The sequence below is a fragment of the Leucoraja erinacea genome, chromosome 24, assembly GCF_028641065.1.
Source record: "Leucoraja erinacea ecotype New England chromosome 24, Leri_hhj_1, whole genome shotgun sequence".
Lineage (NCBI taxonomy): Eukaryota > Metazoa > Chordata > Chondrichthyes > Rajiformes > Rajidae > Leucoraja > Leucoraja erinaceus.
This window is the reverse complement of record NC_073400.1, coordinates 32,599,712-32,618,637: the sequence shown is the minus strand read 5'-3', so window position 1 is coordinate 32,618,637 and position 18,926 is coordinate 32,599,712. Positions and strand designations below refer to the sequence as shown.

At 48.6% G+C, this 18,926-nt stretch overlaps 1 protein-coding gene across 1 annotated transcript; it reads left to right on the top strand.

Annotated features, from left to right (window-relative positions):
• Positions 1 to 3,357: 3,357 nt before the first annotated feature.
• LOC129708969 (interleukin-10-like) lies at positions 3,358 to 17,217 on the top strand. Its single transcript, XM_055655073.1, has 5 exons — positions 3,358 to 3,776; positions 5,720 to 5,782; positions 11,240 to 11,392; positions 14,978 to 15,055; positions 16,410 to 17,217. The coding sequence occupies exons 1-5, from the start codon at positions 3,621 to 3,623 to the stop codon at positions 16,503 to 16,505; spliced, it is 546 nt and encodes a 181-aa protein (XP_055511048.1). The 5' UTR covers positions 3,358 to 3,620; the 3' UTR covers positions 16,506 to 17,217.
• Positions 17,218 to 18,926: the final 1,709 nt, after the last annotated feature.

Here is an 18,926-nt window from a genome sequence, read left to right as displayed (position 1 = left end):
AGATGGCTCTGCTGATGCTCCGCTTGTAGATAGATAGATCTCCAACAGGAAACTGTACACTGTACCTCGTTACACGTGACAATCTTCACTGGATCCTTGCACTAAATGTCATTCCATTTATCTTGTATCTGGGCATTGAGGACGGCTCGATTGTAATCATGTATAGTCTTTCCGCTGACTGGTTGGCCTGCAACAAAAAGCTTTACAATGTACCTCGCTACATGTGACAATAAACCAAACTGAACTAAACTATATTAAGGAAATGCAGGTGCTGGTTTGCCACAAAAGAAAAGACACAGAGTGCTGGAGTAACTCAGCGGGTCAGGCAGCATCTGTGGAGAACATGGATAGGTGTCGTTTCACAGAGTGCTGGAGTAACTCAGCGGGTCAGGCAGCATCTGTGGAGAACATGGATAGGTGACGTTTCACAGAGTGCTAGAGTAACTCAGCGGGTCAGGCAGCATCTGTGGAGAACATGGATAGGTGACGTTTCACAGAGTGCTAGAGTAACTCAGCGGGTCAGGCAGCATCTGTGGAGAACAGGGATAGGTGACGTTTCACAGAGTGCTGGAGTAACTCAGCAGGTGCAGCAGCATCTATGATGCTAAGGAAATAGGCAAGGTTTTGGGCCGAAACCCTTCCGGGTTTCAGCCCGAAACGTTGCCTATTTCCAGAAGGGTTTCGGCCCGAAACGTTGCCTATTTCCTTAGCTCCATAGATGCTGCTGCACCATAACTCAGCAGGTCAGGCAGCATCTGTGGAGAACATGGATAGGTGACGATTGGGGTCGGGACCCTTCTTCAGACTGATTTTAATCGTGACATTCACTCAAAATTGGGATTTTTGCTGAAGTCACTGGTGTATTTTTTTGCGCTCAGAGCCCCGGTGAAAACGCTGAGCAGTAATTATTAGAATGTGTGTGTATGGTTCAGCACATTGAGTCCGCTGGCAACCACCGATATCCTGTCGCAACTCTGTGCACAGATTACATCTTCATCATGAGAAAGAAACAAAACCTAACTTCAATTTGAAGGTGATTTTTTTCTTGTGCAATTTGCAAGCAGCCTGGGCTCATGTGGCACTGTTTACAAGACAGGCTGCTTATTCCACTCAGTCATGGAGTAAGTCATCTCCATCACGTCAGCAGCCCATCACAGCCTGCATTCCTGCCAAAGTGACATTTCAAAGCCCAAAGTGGCATTTTCTTGGTGTTTATTAACTTACCTCACCCTGGATCGATGGCGTAAATCGCGCTGGGGTTTTCTGTTTGTTTGTAAGAGTCATAAGGAACCGCAGATGCTGGTTTACACCAACAACAAAAAAAAGATGCAAAGTGCTGGAGTAACTCAGCGGGTCAGGCAGCATCTCTGGAGAGAAGGAATGGGTGAAGAAGGGTCTCAACTAGAATTTAGACGATTGAGGGGGGGATCTTTTGATTTCATTTCATTTCACTGCACATCTCGTATGTGTATGTGACAAATAAACTTGACTTGACTTGACTTGGCTTATAGAAACTTACAAAATTCTTGACAGGTTGGACAGGTTAGATGCAGGAAGATTGCTCCCGATGTTGGGGAAGTCCAGGACAAGGGATCACACAGTTTAAGGATAAGGGGGAAATCTTTTAGGACCGAGATGAGAAAAACATTTTTCACACAGAGAGTGGTGAATCTGTGGAATTCTCTGCCACAGAGGGTAGTTGAGGCCACAGTTCATTGGCTATATTTAAGAGGGAGTTAGATGTGGCCCTTGTGGCTAAAGGGATCAGGGGGTATGGAGAGAAGGCAGGTACAGGATACTGAGATGGATGATCAGCCATGATCATATTGAATGGCAGTGCAGGCTCGAAGGGCCGAATGGCCTCTACTCCTGCACCTATTGTCTATGTTTCCATGTTTGTATGACCTGAATCGTCACCTGAGATGTTGCCTGACCCGCTGAGTTACTCCAGCTCATTGTGTCTGTCTATAGAGAATATGGATCAGTGATGTTTTAAATGTAACTCAGGTATTTGAAATCGAATGCAAGGTCATAAGGAATAGGAGCAGAATTAGGCCGTTCGGCCCATCAAGTCTCCTCCACCATTCAATCATGGCTGATCTATCTCTCCCTCCTAACCCCATTCTCCTGCCTTCTCCCCATAACTCCTGACACCCGCACTCATCAAGAATCTATCTATCTATCAGTACAGAGACAACGAAATGCCTTAATTATTTGCCTTAAATATAATAAATAATAATAATAATAAATAGTTTATTGATCCCCTCAGGGAAATTCAGGAATATATCCACTGACTTGGTCTCCACAGCTGTCTGTGGCAAAGAATTCCAAAGATTCACCACACCTGACTAAAGAAATTCTTCCTAATAAGGGAGCAAAGTCAGCAGCTTCCCTGCGGGCAGGGAGTGAGGGGGTGGAGTTAGGATTGGGAACCACATCGGCAATAGGTTAAACCCTGACTAATCACCGCACACTGTAAGAGGGAACTACAAATGCTGGTTTACACCGAAGGCAGACACAGAATGCTGGAGTAACTCACCGGGACAGGCAGCAGCATCTGTGGAGAGAGGATTCAGGAGACGTTTCGGATCGAGAATCAGGGGAGAGGGAGATGCATAGACAGGGAAGTATAAGGTGTGAAAACGGGACAAAGAGGATGGAGAGAGAGGGGAATGCAGGATAGATCGCTGTTGGCTGGAGCAAAGCAACCAGAGAGAATGTAGTCGGAGACAGTCAGAATGGTGGGGGGAACTGGGAAGGGGAAGGGGATGGAGAGAGAGTGAAACCAAGGGTTACTTGAAGTTAGAGAAGTCAATGTTCGTGCCGCTGGGGTGTAAGTTGCCCAAGTGAAATATGAGGTGGTGTTCCTCCGATATGGGCTGAGAAAGAGAGAGTTAGAAGGTCCATTGAAGAATCATCCCAACCCTGAAACGTCACCCATTCCTTCTCTCCACAGATGCTGCCTGACCCGCTGAGTTACTCCAGCACTCTGTGAAACGAAACGTCACCTATCCATGTTCTCCACAGATGCTGCCTGACCCACTGAGTTATGGTGCAGCAGCATCTATGGAGCTAAGGAAATAGGCAACGTTTCGGGCCGAAATCCTTCTGGAAATTAGCAACGTTTCGGGCCGAAATCCTTCTGGAAATAGGCAACGTTTCGGGCCGAAACCCTTACGGGTTTCGGCCCAAAACGTTGCCTATTTCCGTAGCTCCACAGATGCTGCCTGACCCGCTGAGTTACTCCAGCACTCTGTGTCTATTGACATCGCTGGGCACTCCAACTGCAACCTGCAAGAAGAGTTTGAGAAGCAGAAAGCGAGGTTTGCATTTACAATATTCAACTTCAAAGGATTAATTGCATAAGAATTATTTATCTACAACCACTGCAAAAACGATATGGTTGGGGGGGAATTAAGCCGTGTTTGCATGCATTGCTCAAGGGATCGATGGAAACTTGATTGCCAGGAAGCTATGGTGACATTTATGGCCACCTCAAATAGTGTAACCCACAGGAAATTTCATAGGATGTTGCTGGCCCACAGTGACCACAACGGGGAACGTATATAGAGGCAAGTCACAATCTCAATTCATCAAGTTGTGACAACTAGCGACAAGCCATGAAGTGTGTCATTGCCTTGTTGTGTATGCTGATCACCATGCAGTGTTGTTGGTGCAAACCTCGACATGCAGGCCACCCGTGCTTCAATTATGCAGTCTTCCCAGCACACGTCCAGGAGCTCAGGACGTCATATCACAAGATAAAGACTTACTTTGTAAGTATCAAACGTGGCCAGACCTACAGAGAGTGGGCAGCTCTCCGTAAATCACCGCTGGGTTTTCTGATTTTTGCAACGGGGGAACGGTCAAACGAGAGCCCGGGGTCACGTCGAAGCAGCGGGTAGAGCCGCTGCCCTACAGCGCCACAGACCCCGGCTCGGTCCTGGCCTCGGGTGCTGTCTGCGTGGAGTTTGCACGCTCGCTCTGCGACCGTTGGAGTAACTCGGCGGGACCGGCAGCGTCTCCGGAGAGAAGGGATGGGTGACGTTCAGAGTCTCGACCAGAGGCCTCGCCCGTCCCTCCTCTACAGAGACGCTGCCTGTCCCGCTGAGTTACTCCGGCATCTTGTGTCTACAGGCGGTGCATCAACTGAATGGTTTCCTCCGGGTGCTCCGGTTTCCTCCCACATCCCAAAGGCGTGATGGTTTGGAGCTTAATCGGCCCCTCTGTAAATTGCCCCCTCGTGTGTAGAGAGTGGATGAGGGAGTGGGACAACATAGAACTATTGTGAAGAGTGATCGCTGGTCGGTGTGTACTCGAGGGCTGGATCCATGCAGTTTCAAACCTGCCACAGAATTAGACACAGCTCCTAGTGTAACAATTCCAATAATACTATTTCTCTAATAAACATGTAGATGCAATCAGTGGATAAAGTTTAAAATGTAGCAATGATTATCTTAAGACAGTTTTATCCGTGATACTGGTGCTTTGATATCAATTAGTTTAAACCAATACAGTGTTGTTTTATTTAAGATAATGTATTTTGCAGAGTTTTTACATCTAAGGTGGTTCAATGGCACTTCGTCAAGTTGAGCAGGGGAGGGGTAGATCCAAGGATGCTCGGTTCAGATAAAGAAACGTTGAAGGTGTTATTTTAGATTCATGTGTTGCAGAGAACGCAGATTTTAACTGAGAACCGCAACTTAGTTGGACAGGTTGTGGAAGCAAAGATCTGCAGAGGTTGGTTTAAACTGAAGATGCTGCTTTATGCCAGGGATAGATACAGAGTGGAGAACATGGATAGGTGACGTTTCACAAAGTGCTGGAGTAACTCAGCGGGTCAGGCAGCATCTGTGGAGAACATGGATAGGTGACGTTTCACAGAGTGCTGGAGTAACTCAGCGGGTGCAGCAGCATCTATGGAGCTAAGGAAATAGGCAACGTTTCGGGCCGAAACCCTTACGGGTTTCGGGCCGAACGTTGCCTATTTCCTGAAGGGTTTTGGCCCGAAATGTTGCCTATGTTCCTTAGCTCCATAGATGCTGCTGGCACATAACTTGTGGGTCAGGCTGCATCTGTGGAGAACATGGATAGGTGACGTTTCACAGAGTGCTGGAGTAACTCAGCGGGTCAGGCAGCATCTGTGGAGAACATGGATAGGTGACGTTTCACAGAGTGCTGGAGTAACTCAGCGGGTGCAGCAGCATCTATGGAGCTAAGGAAATAGGCAACGTTTCGGGCTAAACCCAGAAGGGTTTCGGCCCGAAACGTTGCCTATTTCCAGAAGGGTTTCGGCCCGAAACGTTGCCTATTTCCATAAGGGTTTCGGCACCGAAACTCAGCGGGTCAGGCAGCATCTGTGGAGAACATGGATAGCTGACGTTGCACAGAGTGCTGGAGTAACTCAGCGTGTCAGGCAGCATCTGTGGAGAACATGGATAGGTGACGTTTCGGGTTCAATGGTACGTTGGTGTTACAGGTACCTATTTGGGGGGGGGGGGGGGGGGGGTTGTGTTAGCAGAAGTGATTTACAATGAGAGAGGTCAACATTCATACATACATGGCGCTGGGTTGCCAGCTGTCCAGGGTGGGGGGGGGGGGGGGGGGGGGCTGCTTGAGACCTGCTTGCCGTGAGTGAACTGTGTGGGTGTCAGAAGATTCAGTTGATCATTGGATGAGTATTTTCACACCGTGATTATGGTTTGTTTTGTTATTGCAGCAGAATAAAGATGACAATTTTAAGATATCGCTGCTGCGGAGCCGAGACCTGCCGGTGTTCAAGGTAAGGTTCAGATTGAATATAAAGTGTTGTCCTTGACACTTGACGGACTGGGAGTTGGGGTTCCACTGTGATGGCTCAATGTGCCAGCTGCTTGGGTTATCTCTCTTGGTTTTAGTTTTTTAGTTTTAAGAGATAGATTTAGCGCGGAAACAGGCCCTTCGGCCCACCGGGGCTGTGCCGACCAGCGATCCCCGCACACTCATGCCCCTGTCCCACTTAGAAAACTTGAACGGAAACCTCTGGAGACTTTGCGCCCCACCCAAGGTTTTTCCGTGCGGTTCCCGGAGGTTTTTGTCAGTCTCCCTACCTGCTTCCACTACCTGCAACCTCCGGCAACCACCTGCAACCTCCGGGAACCGCACAGAAACCTTGGGTGGGGCGCAAAGTCTCCAGAGGTTTCCGTTCAGGCTTCCTAAGTGGGACAGGGGCATTACTACAATCCTAACCAGACTGATTCCTGGGATGTCAGGACTGTCTTAAGAAGAAAGACTGGATAGACTTGGTTTATACTCTCTAGAATTTAGGAGATTGAGAGGGGATCTTATAGAAACTTACAAAATTCTTAAGGGGTTGGACAGGCTAGATGCAGGAAGATTGTTCCCGATGTTGGGGAAGTCCAGGACAAGGGGTCACAGCTTAAGGATAAAGGGGAAATCCTTTAAAACCGAGATGAGAAGAACTTTTTTCACACAGAGAGTGGTGAATCTCTGGAACTCTCTGCCACTGGTCGAGGCCAGTTCATTGGCTATATTTAAGAGGGAGTTAGATGTGGCCCTTGTGGCTAAGGGGATCAGGGGGTATGGAGAGAAGGCAGGTACGGGATACTGAGTTGGATGATCAGCCATGATCATATTGAATGGCGAATGGTGCAGGCTCGAAGGGCCGAATGGCCTCTACTCCTGCACCTATTTTCTATGTTTCTATGTTTCTACTACTAGGGGCAACTTTCACATACATACTAAGCCAATTCAGTCACAAACCTGTAGGGATACAGTGGATGAAGTTGGAGGAGGTGCAAGTGGACCTGCAAGGACTCGGAGTCCCCGTGCGTTCGGTTTCACTGCCTTGTGTCTCGTGACCAAGGCTGAGTCACTGACATCGATAGTTGTCGGAAAATAAACAAAACATCACAGGTGGTGGATGAGAACGCTGCACTGATTGTAGCCGGGTTACCTGTGACTTCCAACCACACAGACTCCACCAAGCAGAGATTAGGCTTCGGAGGCAGGTTTGTCAGCCAGCTGATCACTGCCAGTAGATTTATCAAACGTTTTGTTGGTGTTTAGTTGTGGTGGATGCAAGTTAACATTTTGTTAATTAGACCAGAGTGCTGGAGTAACTCAGCAGGTCAGGCAGCATCTGTGGAGAACATGGATAGGTGCGTTTCACAGAGTGCTGGAGTAACTCAGCAGGTCAGGCAGCATCTGTGGAGCTATGGATAATAGGTAACGAGTTCGGGCCGAAACTCAGCAGGTCAGGGCATTTCAGAACCTGGAAAGTTGCCTATTTCCAGAGTGCTGGTTTCGGCTCCGCAACGTCAGGCTATTTCTTGGAGCTCCATAGATAGCTGCGTTGCACAGAGTGCTGGATAACTCAGCGGGTCAGGCAGCATCTGTGGAGAACATGGATAGGTGACGTTTCACAGAGTGCTGGAGTAACTCAGTGGGTGCAGCAGCATCTGTGGAGCTAAGGGATAAGACAACGTTGTGGGCTTAAACCCTTCCGTCAGTCGGCCAGACACGTTGCGTGGTGCAAGGAGGATTTCGGCCCGAAACCTTGCCTATTTCTTTAGCTCCATAGATGCTGCTGCACCCACTCAGCGGGTCAGGCAGCATCTGTGGAGAACATGGATAGGTGACGTTTCAATGTAGTGAACTTGTTTTCAGGCTCAATTTTGCTAAATCATACACAGACTTGTCAATAGGTGCAGGAGTAGAGGCCATTCGGCCTTTTGATCCAGCACCGCCATTCGATATGATCGTGGCTGATCATCCCCAATCAGTACCCCGTTCCTGCTTTCTCACCATATTCCTTGATTCCTTTAGCCCTAAGATCTCTTGAAAACATCCAGTGAGTCGGCCTCCACTTCCCCAACACCAGGAACATGTTTCCTGCATCCAGCCTGTCCAACCCCTTAATAATTGTATATGTTTCTATAAGATCTGCCCTCTCATTTTTCTAAATTCTTGTGAATACAAGCTCTGGTCACTCCATTCTGAATTATTGTGTGAACCTTTGGTGCCCTAACTGAGGAGCAGGACATTCCTTGCTATTGATTAGGAGCAAAAGGTTCACCACAATTCCTCCATGGATGTGGGCTCACCAGAGCACTGTACAACCACAAGAATACAATGACTAGAGAGCATCTTATAGTTCTCAGCATCGTAGTGCATCAGGGGTTGGACACTGGATGCAGGAAACATGTTCACAATGGGTTGGGGAAGTGGAGGACGAGTACACCTAGCTTTTGGAAGGGGCCGTTAGATGGAGCTCTGAGGGCAGAACGGAATCAAGGGATGTGGTCCTGAAAGTCTGATGGTACTGATTTGGATGCTTCCATGATCATATTGAATGGCGGGAGCGGGGAGAAGGGCCAAATGGCCTCCTCCTGTGGGACAGTCTATGTTTCTATGTATGAATTACTTGATCAATTGGATAAGTGGGAAAAGAAAGATCACGACTTGATTTGTCACCTATAAAAACCTAAACTTAAACATGGAGACACCAGGCCTGCAGATGCTGAGTGCTGGGTGCAGCAGCATCTCTGGAGATAAGGATAGGCTGAGGTTTCAGGCTGACACCCTTCAGTTTTACAGTCAGTCTGAAGAAGGATCCCGACCCAAAACGTCACCTATCCATGTTCTCCACAGATGCTGCCTGACCCGCTGAGTTACTCCAGCACTCTGTGCCTTTCTTTGGTATAAACCAGCATCTGCAGTTCCTTCCGATTACGGGTTTATGGGTTAACGGTCTTCTGTAAGCTGTCCCTAGGGTGTAGGATAGAACGGATAATCGCTAGTTGGCGTGGACTAGATGGGCTGAAGGGTCTGTTTCCACGCCGATCTCTGACGCAAATTAAATTAAAATATAATAAATTATTTATCATTGTTCTTCATGAATTTCTATTCTGTCAGAAGGGGAAACTTTGGCAATGACTGAGGAAGTTTGTTTGAATATCATTTATTTCAGGGCAGTGCGTGCCACTCACATTGCTAACGTTATTGATATTAGTTCATTATTGCCACGTGTACTGAGGTACAGTGAAACATGTTGTTTGCATGCTGTCCAGTCAATATAGTGTTACAGCGTAACAGTGTTACAGTTACAGAGAAAGTGCAGGTAGGAAAAAGCGTAAGGGCCGCAGAGAGGTAGGTTGGGAGATCGGGTTTACAATCTTAGCTCTGAGTCCTGATGCAGAATCTCAACCCAAAACATGGGCTTCCGCAGATGCTGTTTGACCAGTTGAGTTCTTCCAGCTGATCAACGCTTTACACTTGAGAAGGTTGTAGAGGAGCTCCTGTGGTCCTTCTGGAGAAGGTGCCTCGGTTGGGGACACAGTTCCAAGGTGTAGACCCTGTGATGATGGGATGAATGGCCTCCTACTCTCTGGGAATGAACTTGTTCTAACATGTAGTGGAGCGTAATCTCCGTGACGGAGTGGCATCTGTCTCGTGTGGGACTGAGCGAGTGTTAGCGATGGTTCAGCAAGTACAAAGTACAACACCTCACCTGGTGGAACCGTGTCCTCACAGCGCCAGAGACCCCGGTTCGATCCTGACCTCGGGTGCTGCGTTTAAGGAGTTTGCACGTTCTCCCTGAGACTGCGTGGGTTTCCTCCGGGTGCTCCGGTTTCCTCCCACATCCCAAAGACGTACGGGTTTGCCGTTTAATCGGCCCCTCTGTAAACTTCCCCCTTGTGTGTCTAGGGAGTGGATGAGAAAATGGGATAGCATAGAACTAGTGTGAACGGGTGATCGATGGTCGGCGTGGACTCGACGGGCCGAAGGGCCTGTTTGCATGCTCTAATGTACAAAGGGATAAGCCATCTACAATTGCTGTTGGTGCTGCAGACACAGGCTCACACTAACCCAAGGAGACAGAAGCAAAATGCTGCAGATACTGGAAGTCTGAAATAAATACCCTCAAAGCTAGGGATACTTAGCGTGCCAGTCTACATGTGTGGAGAAACAGAGTCACTGTTCAAATCAGTGATCTTACATCAAATGGTGACAAATGAAACCATACCTTGATCGGCTTGCCTTCACCGTGGTCACTTTAAAAAAAAACACAAAATGCTGGAAGAACTCAGCGGGTCAGGCAGCATCTGCGGAGGGAATGGACGGGTGATGTTTCAGGTCAGGACTGATTATCCTTAGACCGATTATAGTAGGAGGGAGAAAGCTGGTGGGTGGGGGTGGTGGGACAAAGCCTGGCAGGTGATGGGTGGATACAGATGAGGGGGGAGAGGAGAAGGTGGGTGTGGGGCAAGTTGGGCCGAAGGGCCTGTTTCCACACTGTGTAATTCCCTTGACTCTATGACATGCTGGGAGAAGGAATGACACAATTTAAAATTAAGTTTAAAAATAGAAAACAAAATCATTTAATTTTATAATATTACGAAATGGAATCCCACACACGAATTCCTGTTTGGGGTCAGGGTTGACCAAACAGAGGGCATTGAAAGAGAATTTATATAAATTTGGATCCTGACTAAGGCGTTACTTCATAAACTGTGACCAGTTGCGGTTTCCTTCTGTAACTATCTTTCACAATCAAAACAGCAGTGACCTCTTGGCAATTAAAGACACAGAGTGCTGGAGTAACTCAGCGGGTGCAGGCAGCATCTGTGGAGAACATGGATAGGTGACATTTCACAGAGTGCTGGAGTAACTCAGTGGGTGCAGCAGCATCTATGAGCTAAGAAATAGGCAACGTTTCGTGGCCGTTTCACAGAGTTTCGGCCCGAAACGTCACCTATTTCCAGCAGCATCTCGGCCCGAGAACATGGATATTTCCTTAACTCCATAGATGTGCTGCACCATAACTCAGTGGGTCAGGCAGCATCTGTGGAGAACATGGATAGGTGACGTTTCACAGAGTGCTGGAGTAACTCAGCGGGTGCAGCAGCATCTATGGAGCTAAGGAAAATAGGCAACGTTTCGGGCCGAAACGTTGCCTATTTCCTTCGCTCCATAGATGCTGCTGCACCCCCTGAGTTACTCCAGCACTTTTGTCTACCTTCGGTTTTCCAGCATCTGCAGTTCCTTCTTAAACAGCCTGCTCCATCGATGATTCAGGCAAAATGGAGACAGGTGAAGGGATGGTGTCTGATGGTTGGATATAGACCAGAGATGAACAGACAGAGGATTGAGGAGTTGTCCATCATGGAGGTGACAAGTGGATATACGAATGTCAGCGTGCGTTTTGTGAACCATCATTTGACGTTTGTGTGTTTAGGACAATCACAGTTGCCAGTTCCTGAAGGAAATGCTGAACTTCTATCTCACGGATGTGATCCCTGCAGCCAAGACCCACAGCAGAGTCATCAACGTGTCCGTCAGCAAAATCGGAAACGCCTTGCACGAGCTGCACGCCAACGTACTGAAATGTGTAAGTATCCAATCTGCTCGGCCCTTCATAGGGTCACAGGGTCACGGGGTCACAGGGTCACAGGGTCACAGGGTCACAGAGTCACAGGGTCACAGAGACACAGGGACACAGTCACAGAGGGACACAGAGACACAGAGTCACAGACACAGAGACACAGGGTCACAGAGACACAGGGTCACAGGGTCACAGAGACGCAGGGACACAGACTCACAGAGACACAGACACAGAGACACAGGGTCACAGGGTCACAGGGTCACAGAGTCACAGTCACAGGGTCACAGGGCCACAGGGTCACAGGGTCACAGGGTCACAGAGACACAGGGTCACAGAGTCACAGGGTCACAGGGTCACAGAGACACACAGACACACACAGAGATACTGAGACACAGGGTCACATAGTCACATAGTCACAGACACAGAGACACAGGGTCACAGGGTCACAGACTCAGACACAGTCACAGAGTCACAGAGACACAGAGACACAGAGTCACAGGGTCACAGAGACACAGGGTCACAGAGACACAGGGTCACAGGGTCACAGAGACACAGGGTCACAGAGTCACAGGGTCACAGAGACACACGGAGACACAGGGTCACAGAGACACAGGGACACAGGGAGACACAGGGACACAGGGTCACAGAGACACAGACACAGGGTCACAGGGTCACAGAGACGCAGGGACACAGGGACACAGGGTCACATAGTCACAGAGTCACAGACACAGATACACAGGGTTACAGAGACACGGGGTCACAGGGTCACAGAGACACAGGGTCACAGAGACACAGGGTCACAGAGACACAGGGTCACAGGGTCACAGAGACACAGGGTCACAGGGTCACAGAGACACAGAGTCACAGGGTCACAGGGTCACAGAGACACAGGGTCACAGAGACACACACAGACACACAGAGACACAGAGACACAGGGTCACATAGTCACAGAGTCACAGACACAGAGTCACAGAGACACAGAGACACACACAGAGACACACACACAGAGACACAGAGACACACACAGAGATACAGAGACACACTAGAGAAGCAGATACACACACAACTGATGAAAGACACTTGGACAGGAAGAGTTCAGTGGGATGTGGGCCAAACGTGGTGGGGTGGGACTGGTAATTGGGGCATCTCGGACAAGATGGGCTGAAGGGCCTGTTTGCTCACTGCATGGGCCTATGAGAACACCTCCATTGATGTTCTGATACTAGTCCAGATGCTTCACTTTGTTGCATTAATTTGCAGCAGCAGTGGTGTTGCATCTCCCTGCAGCCCCCTGCAGCTGGCATAGAAACATAGACAATAGGTAGACAAAAGTACTGGAGAAATCTGCCCGGGTGCAGCAGCATCTATGGAGCGAAGGAAATAGGCAACGTTTCGGGCCGAAACCCGGAAGGGTTTCGGCCCGAAACGTTACCTATTTCCTATTTCCTTCACCCTTGGTTTCGGCCCGAAAAACGTTGCCCATTTCCTTCGCTCCACAGATGCTGCTGCACCCGCTGAGTTTCTCCACCACTTTTGTCTACCTTCGATTTCCCAGCATCTGCTTAAACATAGAAAATAGGTGCAGGAGTAGAGGCCATTCGAATTTGTGGAATTCCCTGCCACACAGAGGGCAGTGGAGGCCAAGTCACTGGATGGATTTAAGAGAGAGTTAGATAGAGCTCTGGGGGCTGGTGGAGTCAAGGGATATGGGGAAGGCAGGCACGGGTTATAGAAAGGCAAATTAGAAATTAGGTGCAGGATAGGCCATTCGGCCCTTCGAGCCTGCACCGCCATCAATATGATCATGGCTGATCATCCAACTCAGTATCCTGTACCTGCCTTCTCTCCATACCCCCTGATCCCCTTAGCCACAATGGCCACATCTAACTCCCTCTTAAATATAGCCAATGAAGTGGCCTCAACTGTCTGTGGCAGAGAGTTCCAGAGATTTCTCTGCGTGAAAAAGTTCTTGAGACATCAGCATGATGATGAATTGAATGGCGGTGCTGGCTCGAAGGGCCGAATGGCCTCCTCACCTATGTCTATGATATTTTCTAGCGACATCGGCAGCTGATGAGAGCACTGCTCAAATGCTGCGACAACTCAGAACGAAACAAAAGGCAGGCATCACACGACTGCTTCACCACACCCGGTGTGTAAAACCGTTAACCAAAGGCGCTGCTGCGATCGCAACAACATGAGCCAAATAGCGAATGCAAATTCACAGAGGGACTGCACCAGAGCAGCCGACACCAAAGACAGATCTGCTGACCTAATTGCTTTTGCAGCGAATTGCTGTGATCCAAGTGATGGCAGGTCGCTGCAGGCAGCTAGGTCGAACACTGGGGCATTCAGTAACGGCCACGCCAGTTCACAAGTTCACCAGTCATAGGAGTAGAATCATCCAGGCCATTCGGCCCATCGATCCCACTCCACCATGCAATCATGGCTGATCTCTGCCTCCTAATCCCATTCTGCTGCCTTCTCCCCATAACCCTCAACGCCCGTCCCAATCTACGACCCACTGCCTTAAAAATACCCACTGACTTGTGGCCTCCACAGCCGTCTGTGTCAATGAATTCCACAAACCCTCTGACTAAAGAAGTTCCTCCTTTCTAAAAGAGCACCCTTTAATTCTGAGGCTGTGCCCTCTGGTCCTAGACTCTCCCACTAGTGGAAACATCCTCTCCAGATCCACTCCATCTAAGCCTTTCATTATTCTGCAAGTTTCAATTTCAAGTCCTGCACCAGCACTCCCAAGTCCCTTTTTGCCTCCGATTTCTGGATTCCCCCGTATAACCAAAATGCATGACTCTGCCCACTTTCCTAACCTGTCCACCTCCTCTTGCAGATTCCCTGCTTCCTCTACAGTGCTGAGCCCCCCACCTATCTCAGCATCATCTGCAAACTTCAACCCCCCCTCATCCAAACCATGAATACACAACACAGTTAGTAGTGGCCCCTGCACCGATACTAATCCCACACGCCAGTGAAACTAGAATATTTTTTCATCATTTTGTGACTCATAAATGATTCAGCAATAAACGTCACAATTCCCCAGGTCTGAGACTCGACTCTGAGACAGCGAAGTGACTCTTAGTGTAAGGAAGGAACTGCAGACGCTGGCTTATATGGAAGATACACAAAGCCGGAGTAACTCAGCGGGACAGGCAGCATCTCTGGAGAGAAGGAACGGGTGACGTTTCGGGTCGAGACCCTTCTTCAGACTGAAACACAGAGGCGGGGGAGGGGGGGTTGGAAACTGGAGGCGAGAAAATACACCAGGTGGCCTCTGGAAGAGCGGAGCCCACATTGGTCCATTGTTGGCTGGGCCAGGTGTGCCGAGGATGGATTTAAGAGAGAGTTAGCTAGAGCTCTAGGGGCTAGTGGAGTCAAGGGATATGGGGAGAAGGCAGGCACGGGTTATTGATAAGGGACGATCAGTCATGATCACAATGAATGGCGGTGCTGGCTCGAAGGGCCGAATGGCCTCCTCCTGCACCTGTTGTCTATGTTTCTGTGTAATGTATGTGTTTTCCAACGTGGACAGTGTGGACGCCATTTTGTAACGGCCCTTGCGTTGCTTTGCAGCATCTGTTCTTCTCCTGCGATCGTTGCATCTGCAACCAAAGTCCACACTTCCGGAACATTCAACGGACGTTCAAGCAGGTAAGAGACTGACCAGGTGTTCAATTAGGGAGTTAGATGTGGCCCCTTGTGGCTAAAGGGATCAGGGGGGTATGGAGAGAAGGCAGTTACAGGATACTGAGTTGGATGATCAGCCATGATCATATTGAATGGCGAATGGTGCAGGCTCGAAGGGCCGAATGGCCTCTACTCCTGCACCTGTTGTCTATGTTTCTATGTTTCAATTATCCGCTCAGCTCCGGGGGAAGGTGCAGAGAAGATTTACCAGGACTCGAAGGGCCTGAGCTACAGGGAGAGGTTGAGTAGGCTGGGACTCTATTCCTTGGAGCACAGGAGCCTGAGGGCTGATCTTATAGAGGTGTACAAGATCGTGTGGGGAATAGATTGGGTAGATGCACAGAGTCTTTGACCCAGAGTAGGGGAAATCGTGAATCAGAGGACACGGGTTTAAGGTGAGAGAGGGGAGGGGGGGAAAGATTGAATAGGAACCTGAGGGGTAACTTTTTCACACAGAGGGTGGTGGGTGTATGGAACGAGCTGCTGGAGGAGGTAGTTGAGGCTGGGACTATCCCGACGTTTAAGAAACAGTTAGACAGGTACATGGATAGTAGACAAAATTGCTGGAGAAACTCAGCGGGTGCGGCAGCATCTATGGAGCGAAGGAAATAGGCAACGTTTTGGGCCGAAACCCTTCTGGAAATAGGCAACGTTTTGGGCCAAAACCCTTCTGGAAATAGGTAACGTTTCGGGACGAAACCCGGAAGGGTTTCGTCCCGAAACGTTGCCTATTTCCTTCGCTCCATAGATGCTGCTGCACCCGCTGAGTTCCTCCAGCAATTTTTATCTACCTTCAATTCTCCAGCATCTGCAGTTCCTTCTTGAACAGGTACATGGATAGGACGGGTTTGGAGGGATGTGGGCCAAAACGCAGGCAGGTGTTTCCACAGTGTATCACTCTATGACTAGTATAGCTGGGGACATGTTGGCTGGCATGGGCAAGTTGGGCCGAAGGGCCTGTTTCCATGCTGTATCACTCTATGACTAGTATAGCTGGGGGCATGTTGGCTAGCATGGGCAAGTTGGGCCGAAGGGCCTGTTTTCATGCTGTATCACTCTATGACTAGTGTAGCTGGGGGCATGTTGGCTGGCATGGGCAAGTTGGGCTGAAGGGCCTGTTTCCATGCTGTATCACTCTATGACTAGTGTAGCTGGGGGCATGTTGGCTGGCATGGGCAAGTTGGGCTGAAGGGCCTGTTTCCACAGTGTATCACTCTATGACTAGTATAGCTGGGACATGTTGGCCGGCATGGGCAAGTTGGGCCTAAGGGCATGTTTGACACAAGGCAAGCCACTAACGTGTTGTTGTCCTCACCAGCTACAGGTGAAAGGCGTGTACAAAGCCATGAGTGAACTCAACACCTTCATTGACTGGATCTGGAACTACATCAACATGAAGAGGAACAGTTCCTGAATGAAGAAAGCCGCTAGTATTTAAATTGATATTTATATTTAGGCTGGGCAGTTACAGAGTCTTGCAGCTGCGTGTGAAGTTGCTCCTCACCTTTCACTGGCCCTTTCTTGCAGTCATACTCGCTCCAGGACACAATGTCGCTAGAACAACGTGCGGTACAGTACGGGAACAGGCCCTTCAGCCCAACCCATCCATGCTGACCCACCTGACATTGTCCCATTTGCTTTCAGGGCCGTTCCTATCCATGTAGCTGCACGTGATCTGTTTCCCCTCCATTCCCTGCATATCCATGTCCCTGTCCAAAAGCTTCTTAAAACCCACTATCACATCTGCCTCCACCACGCCCACCCCTGGCAGCACGTTCCAGGCACCCACCACCCTCTGTGTAAAACAACCTGCCCCTCTCACCCTCAAACCCCCCCTGTCCCACTGTACGAGTTCATTCCAAGAGTTCTCCTGAGTTTGCCCTGATTCCAACTCGGAGATTTACGGTAATGGCCACTCGTCGGTACTCGGGGCTCTCGTGGACATTTTTCATCGCGTTGAAAAAATCTTCACCAGTCTTCCCGTGCTTACCTGCCGTTAGCGAGTCTTCCCGAGTACCTGCCGTTAGCGCTAAGAGACGTCCCCGAGCCCCTACGTACCCGCTATGTTAATTCTCCGTGCTTACCACGTGTTAGATTTTTTTTTTAACTCGGGAGAGCTCTTGGAATAAACTCACACCGTTGGACAGGGCTATGAAGCTGCGCCCTCTATTAGACATCTCCACTCTGGGGAAAAGGCTCGGACTGTCTACCCTATCTACTATGCCTCTCATAAAGACCATGCCCCAACACTTCTCATTTACACTCTCCCCCTCTCCCCCTCTCGCTGTGTTAGATATTTCAGTCCTGTGAGATTGTCCGATGTTTCCACAGTCACCTCCACATCGAGACACTTCTCCTCTTGGGCAACTCTGCAATTCCCCCCGTGACTGCTCAATCTAAATGTAAATCACATCTGAATGAATTTCATTCAATTTTTTTTAATTTTTCCACGAAATGGAAAATGCAAATTATATTTTTTTAATATTTTGTAATCTCTTCTTAGATCAGCAAAGTTATAGTTTTGTCAGATAATGAATTTTAGAAATATGAAATGGAACAAAAATAACTTTGGCAGTGTTCATCTTATTTGCTGAATATTCTCGACTGTTAGTGGACTGTATATTTTAATACACAACTGAAATATTTTAATCTGCATTTTTTTACTATTTATGAGAGTGCAATATCGAGTTTAATAAGTTTAATTTCAACGTATTTTCATATACCCACCCATTACTGTATCAGTAAATTTGTAACAACCAATTTAAAGTGTATTGCTAAAGTCACTGTCTATTTCAATACAGCTATTTATTGACTTGTAATGAATGCAGTTTGTGTTTGGATGAATGTGTACCTGTATGTACTTTATGATGTTACAATGCCTTGTCTCAATAGACATTAGGCACAGCAGTAGAGGCCATTCGGCCCTTTGAGCCAACACCGCCATTCAATGTGATCACGGCTGATCATCCCCAATCAGTACCCCGTTCCTGCCTTCTCCCCATATCCACTGACTCCACTATCTTTAAGAGCCCTATCTAGCTCTTTCTTGAAAGTATCCAGAGAACCGGCCTCCACTGCCCTCTGAGGCAGAGAATTCCACAGACTCACAACTCTCAGTGAGAAAAAGTGTTTCCTCATCTCCATTTTAAATGGCTTACTCCTTATTCTTAAACTGTGTGGCCCCTGGTTCTGGACTCCCCCAACATCGGGAACATGTTGATCAGTCTGAAGAAGGGTTTCGGCCCGAAACGTTGCCTTTTTCCTTCGCTCCATAGATGCTGCTGCACCTGCTGAGTTTCTCCAGCTTTTTTGTGTACCTTGGGGAACATGTTTCCTGTCTCTAGCGTGTTCAAACCCTTAATAATCTTATATGTTTCAATAGAAAAACTGCCTGCAGGGTCAGGAGTTAACATTTTACATCAGTATAAAATTTAGACTCTTGTGTGCAGTCGAGTCTTTAGTGTTTACCCGAGACTGTCAAAACTCTCCCATGTGACACGTTTAATACAGCACAGGAAGGAACTGCAGGTGGCGGTTTACACCAAAGATAGACACAAAATGCTGGAGTAACTCAGTGGGACAGGCAGCGTCTCTGGGGAGAAGGAATGGGTGACCCTTCTTCAGGCTGGTCCCGACCCGAACCGTCGCCCATTCCTTCCCTCCAGATACGCTGCCTGTCCCGCTGAGTTACTCCAGCACTTAGTGTCAACTTCAGCACGATGATGAAAGCTTTTGTGTTTATTCGACGAATCTGGAATTTGTCAGAGTGACATACATTCTGTCTGGGAGTGAGAGGACGCAGGGGGAGGCATTACCTTCACTCACTGAGACAAAA

What these genes read in the sequence shown, in the direction of transcription:
- LOC129708969 (XM_055655073.1), top strand. Translation starts at nt 3,621, where the DNA reads ATGAAGTGTGTCATTGCCTTGTTGTGTATGCTGATCACCATGCAGTGT. An exon ending in ACAAGATAAAGACTTACTTT is followed by an intron (nt 3,777 to 5,719) that starts GTAAGTATCAAA and finishes TTGTTATTGCAG; the next exon opens with CAGAATAAAGATGACAATTT. An exon ending in TTCAACGGACGTTCAAGCAG is followed by an intron (nt 15,056 to 16,409) that starts GTAAGAGACTGA and finishes TGTCCTCACCAG; the next exon opens with CTACAGGTGAAAGGCGTGTA.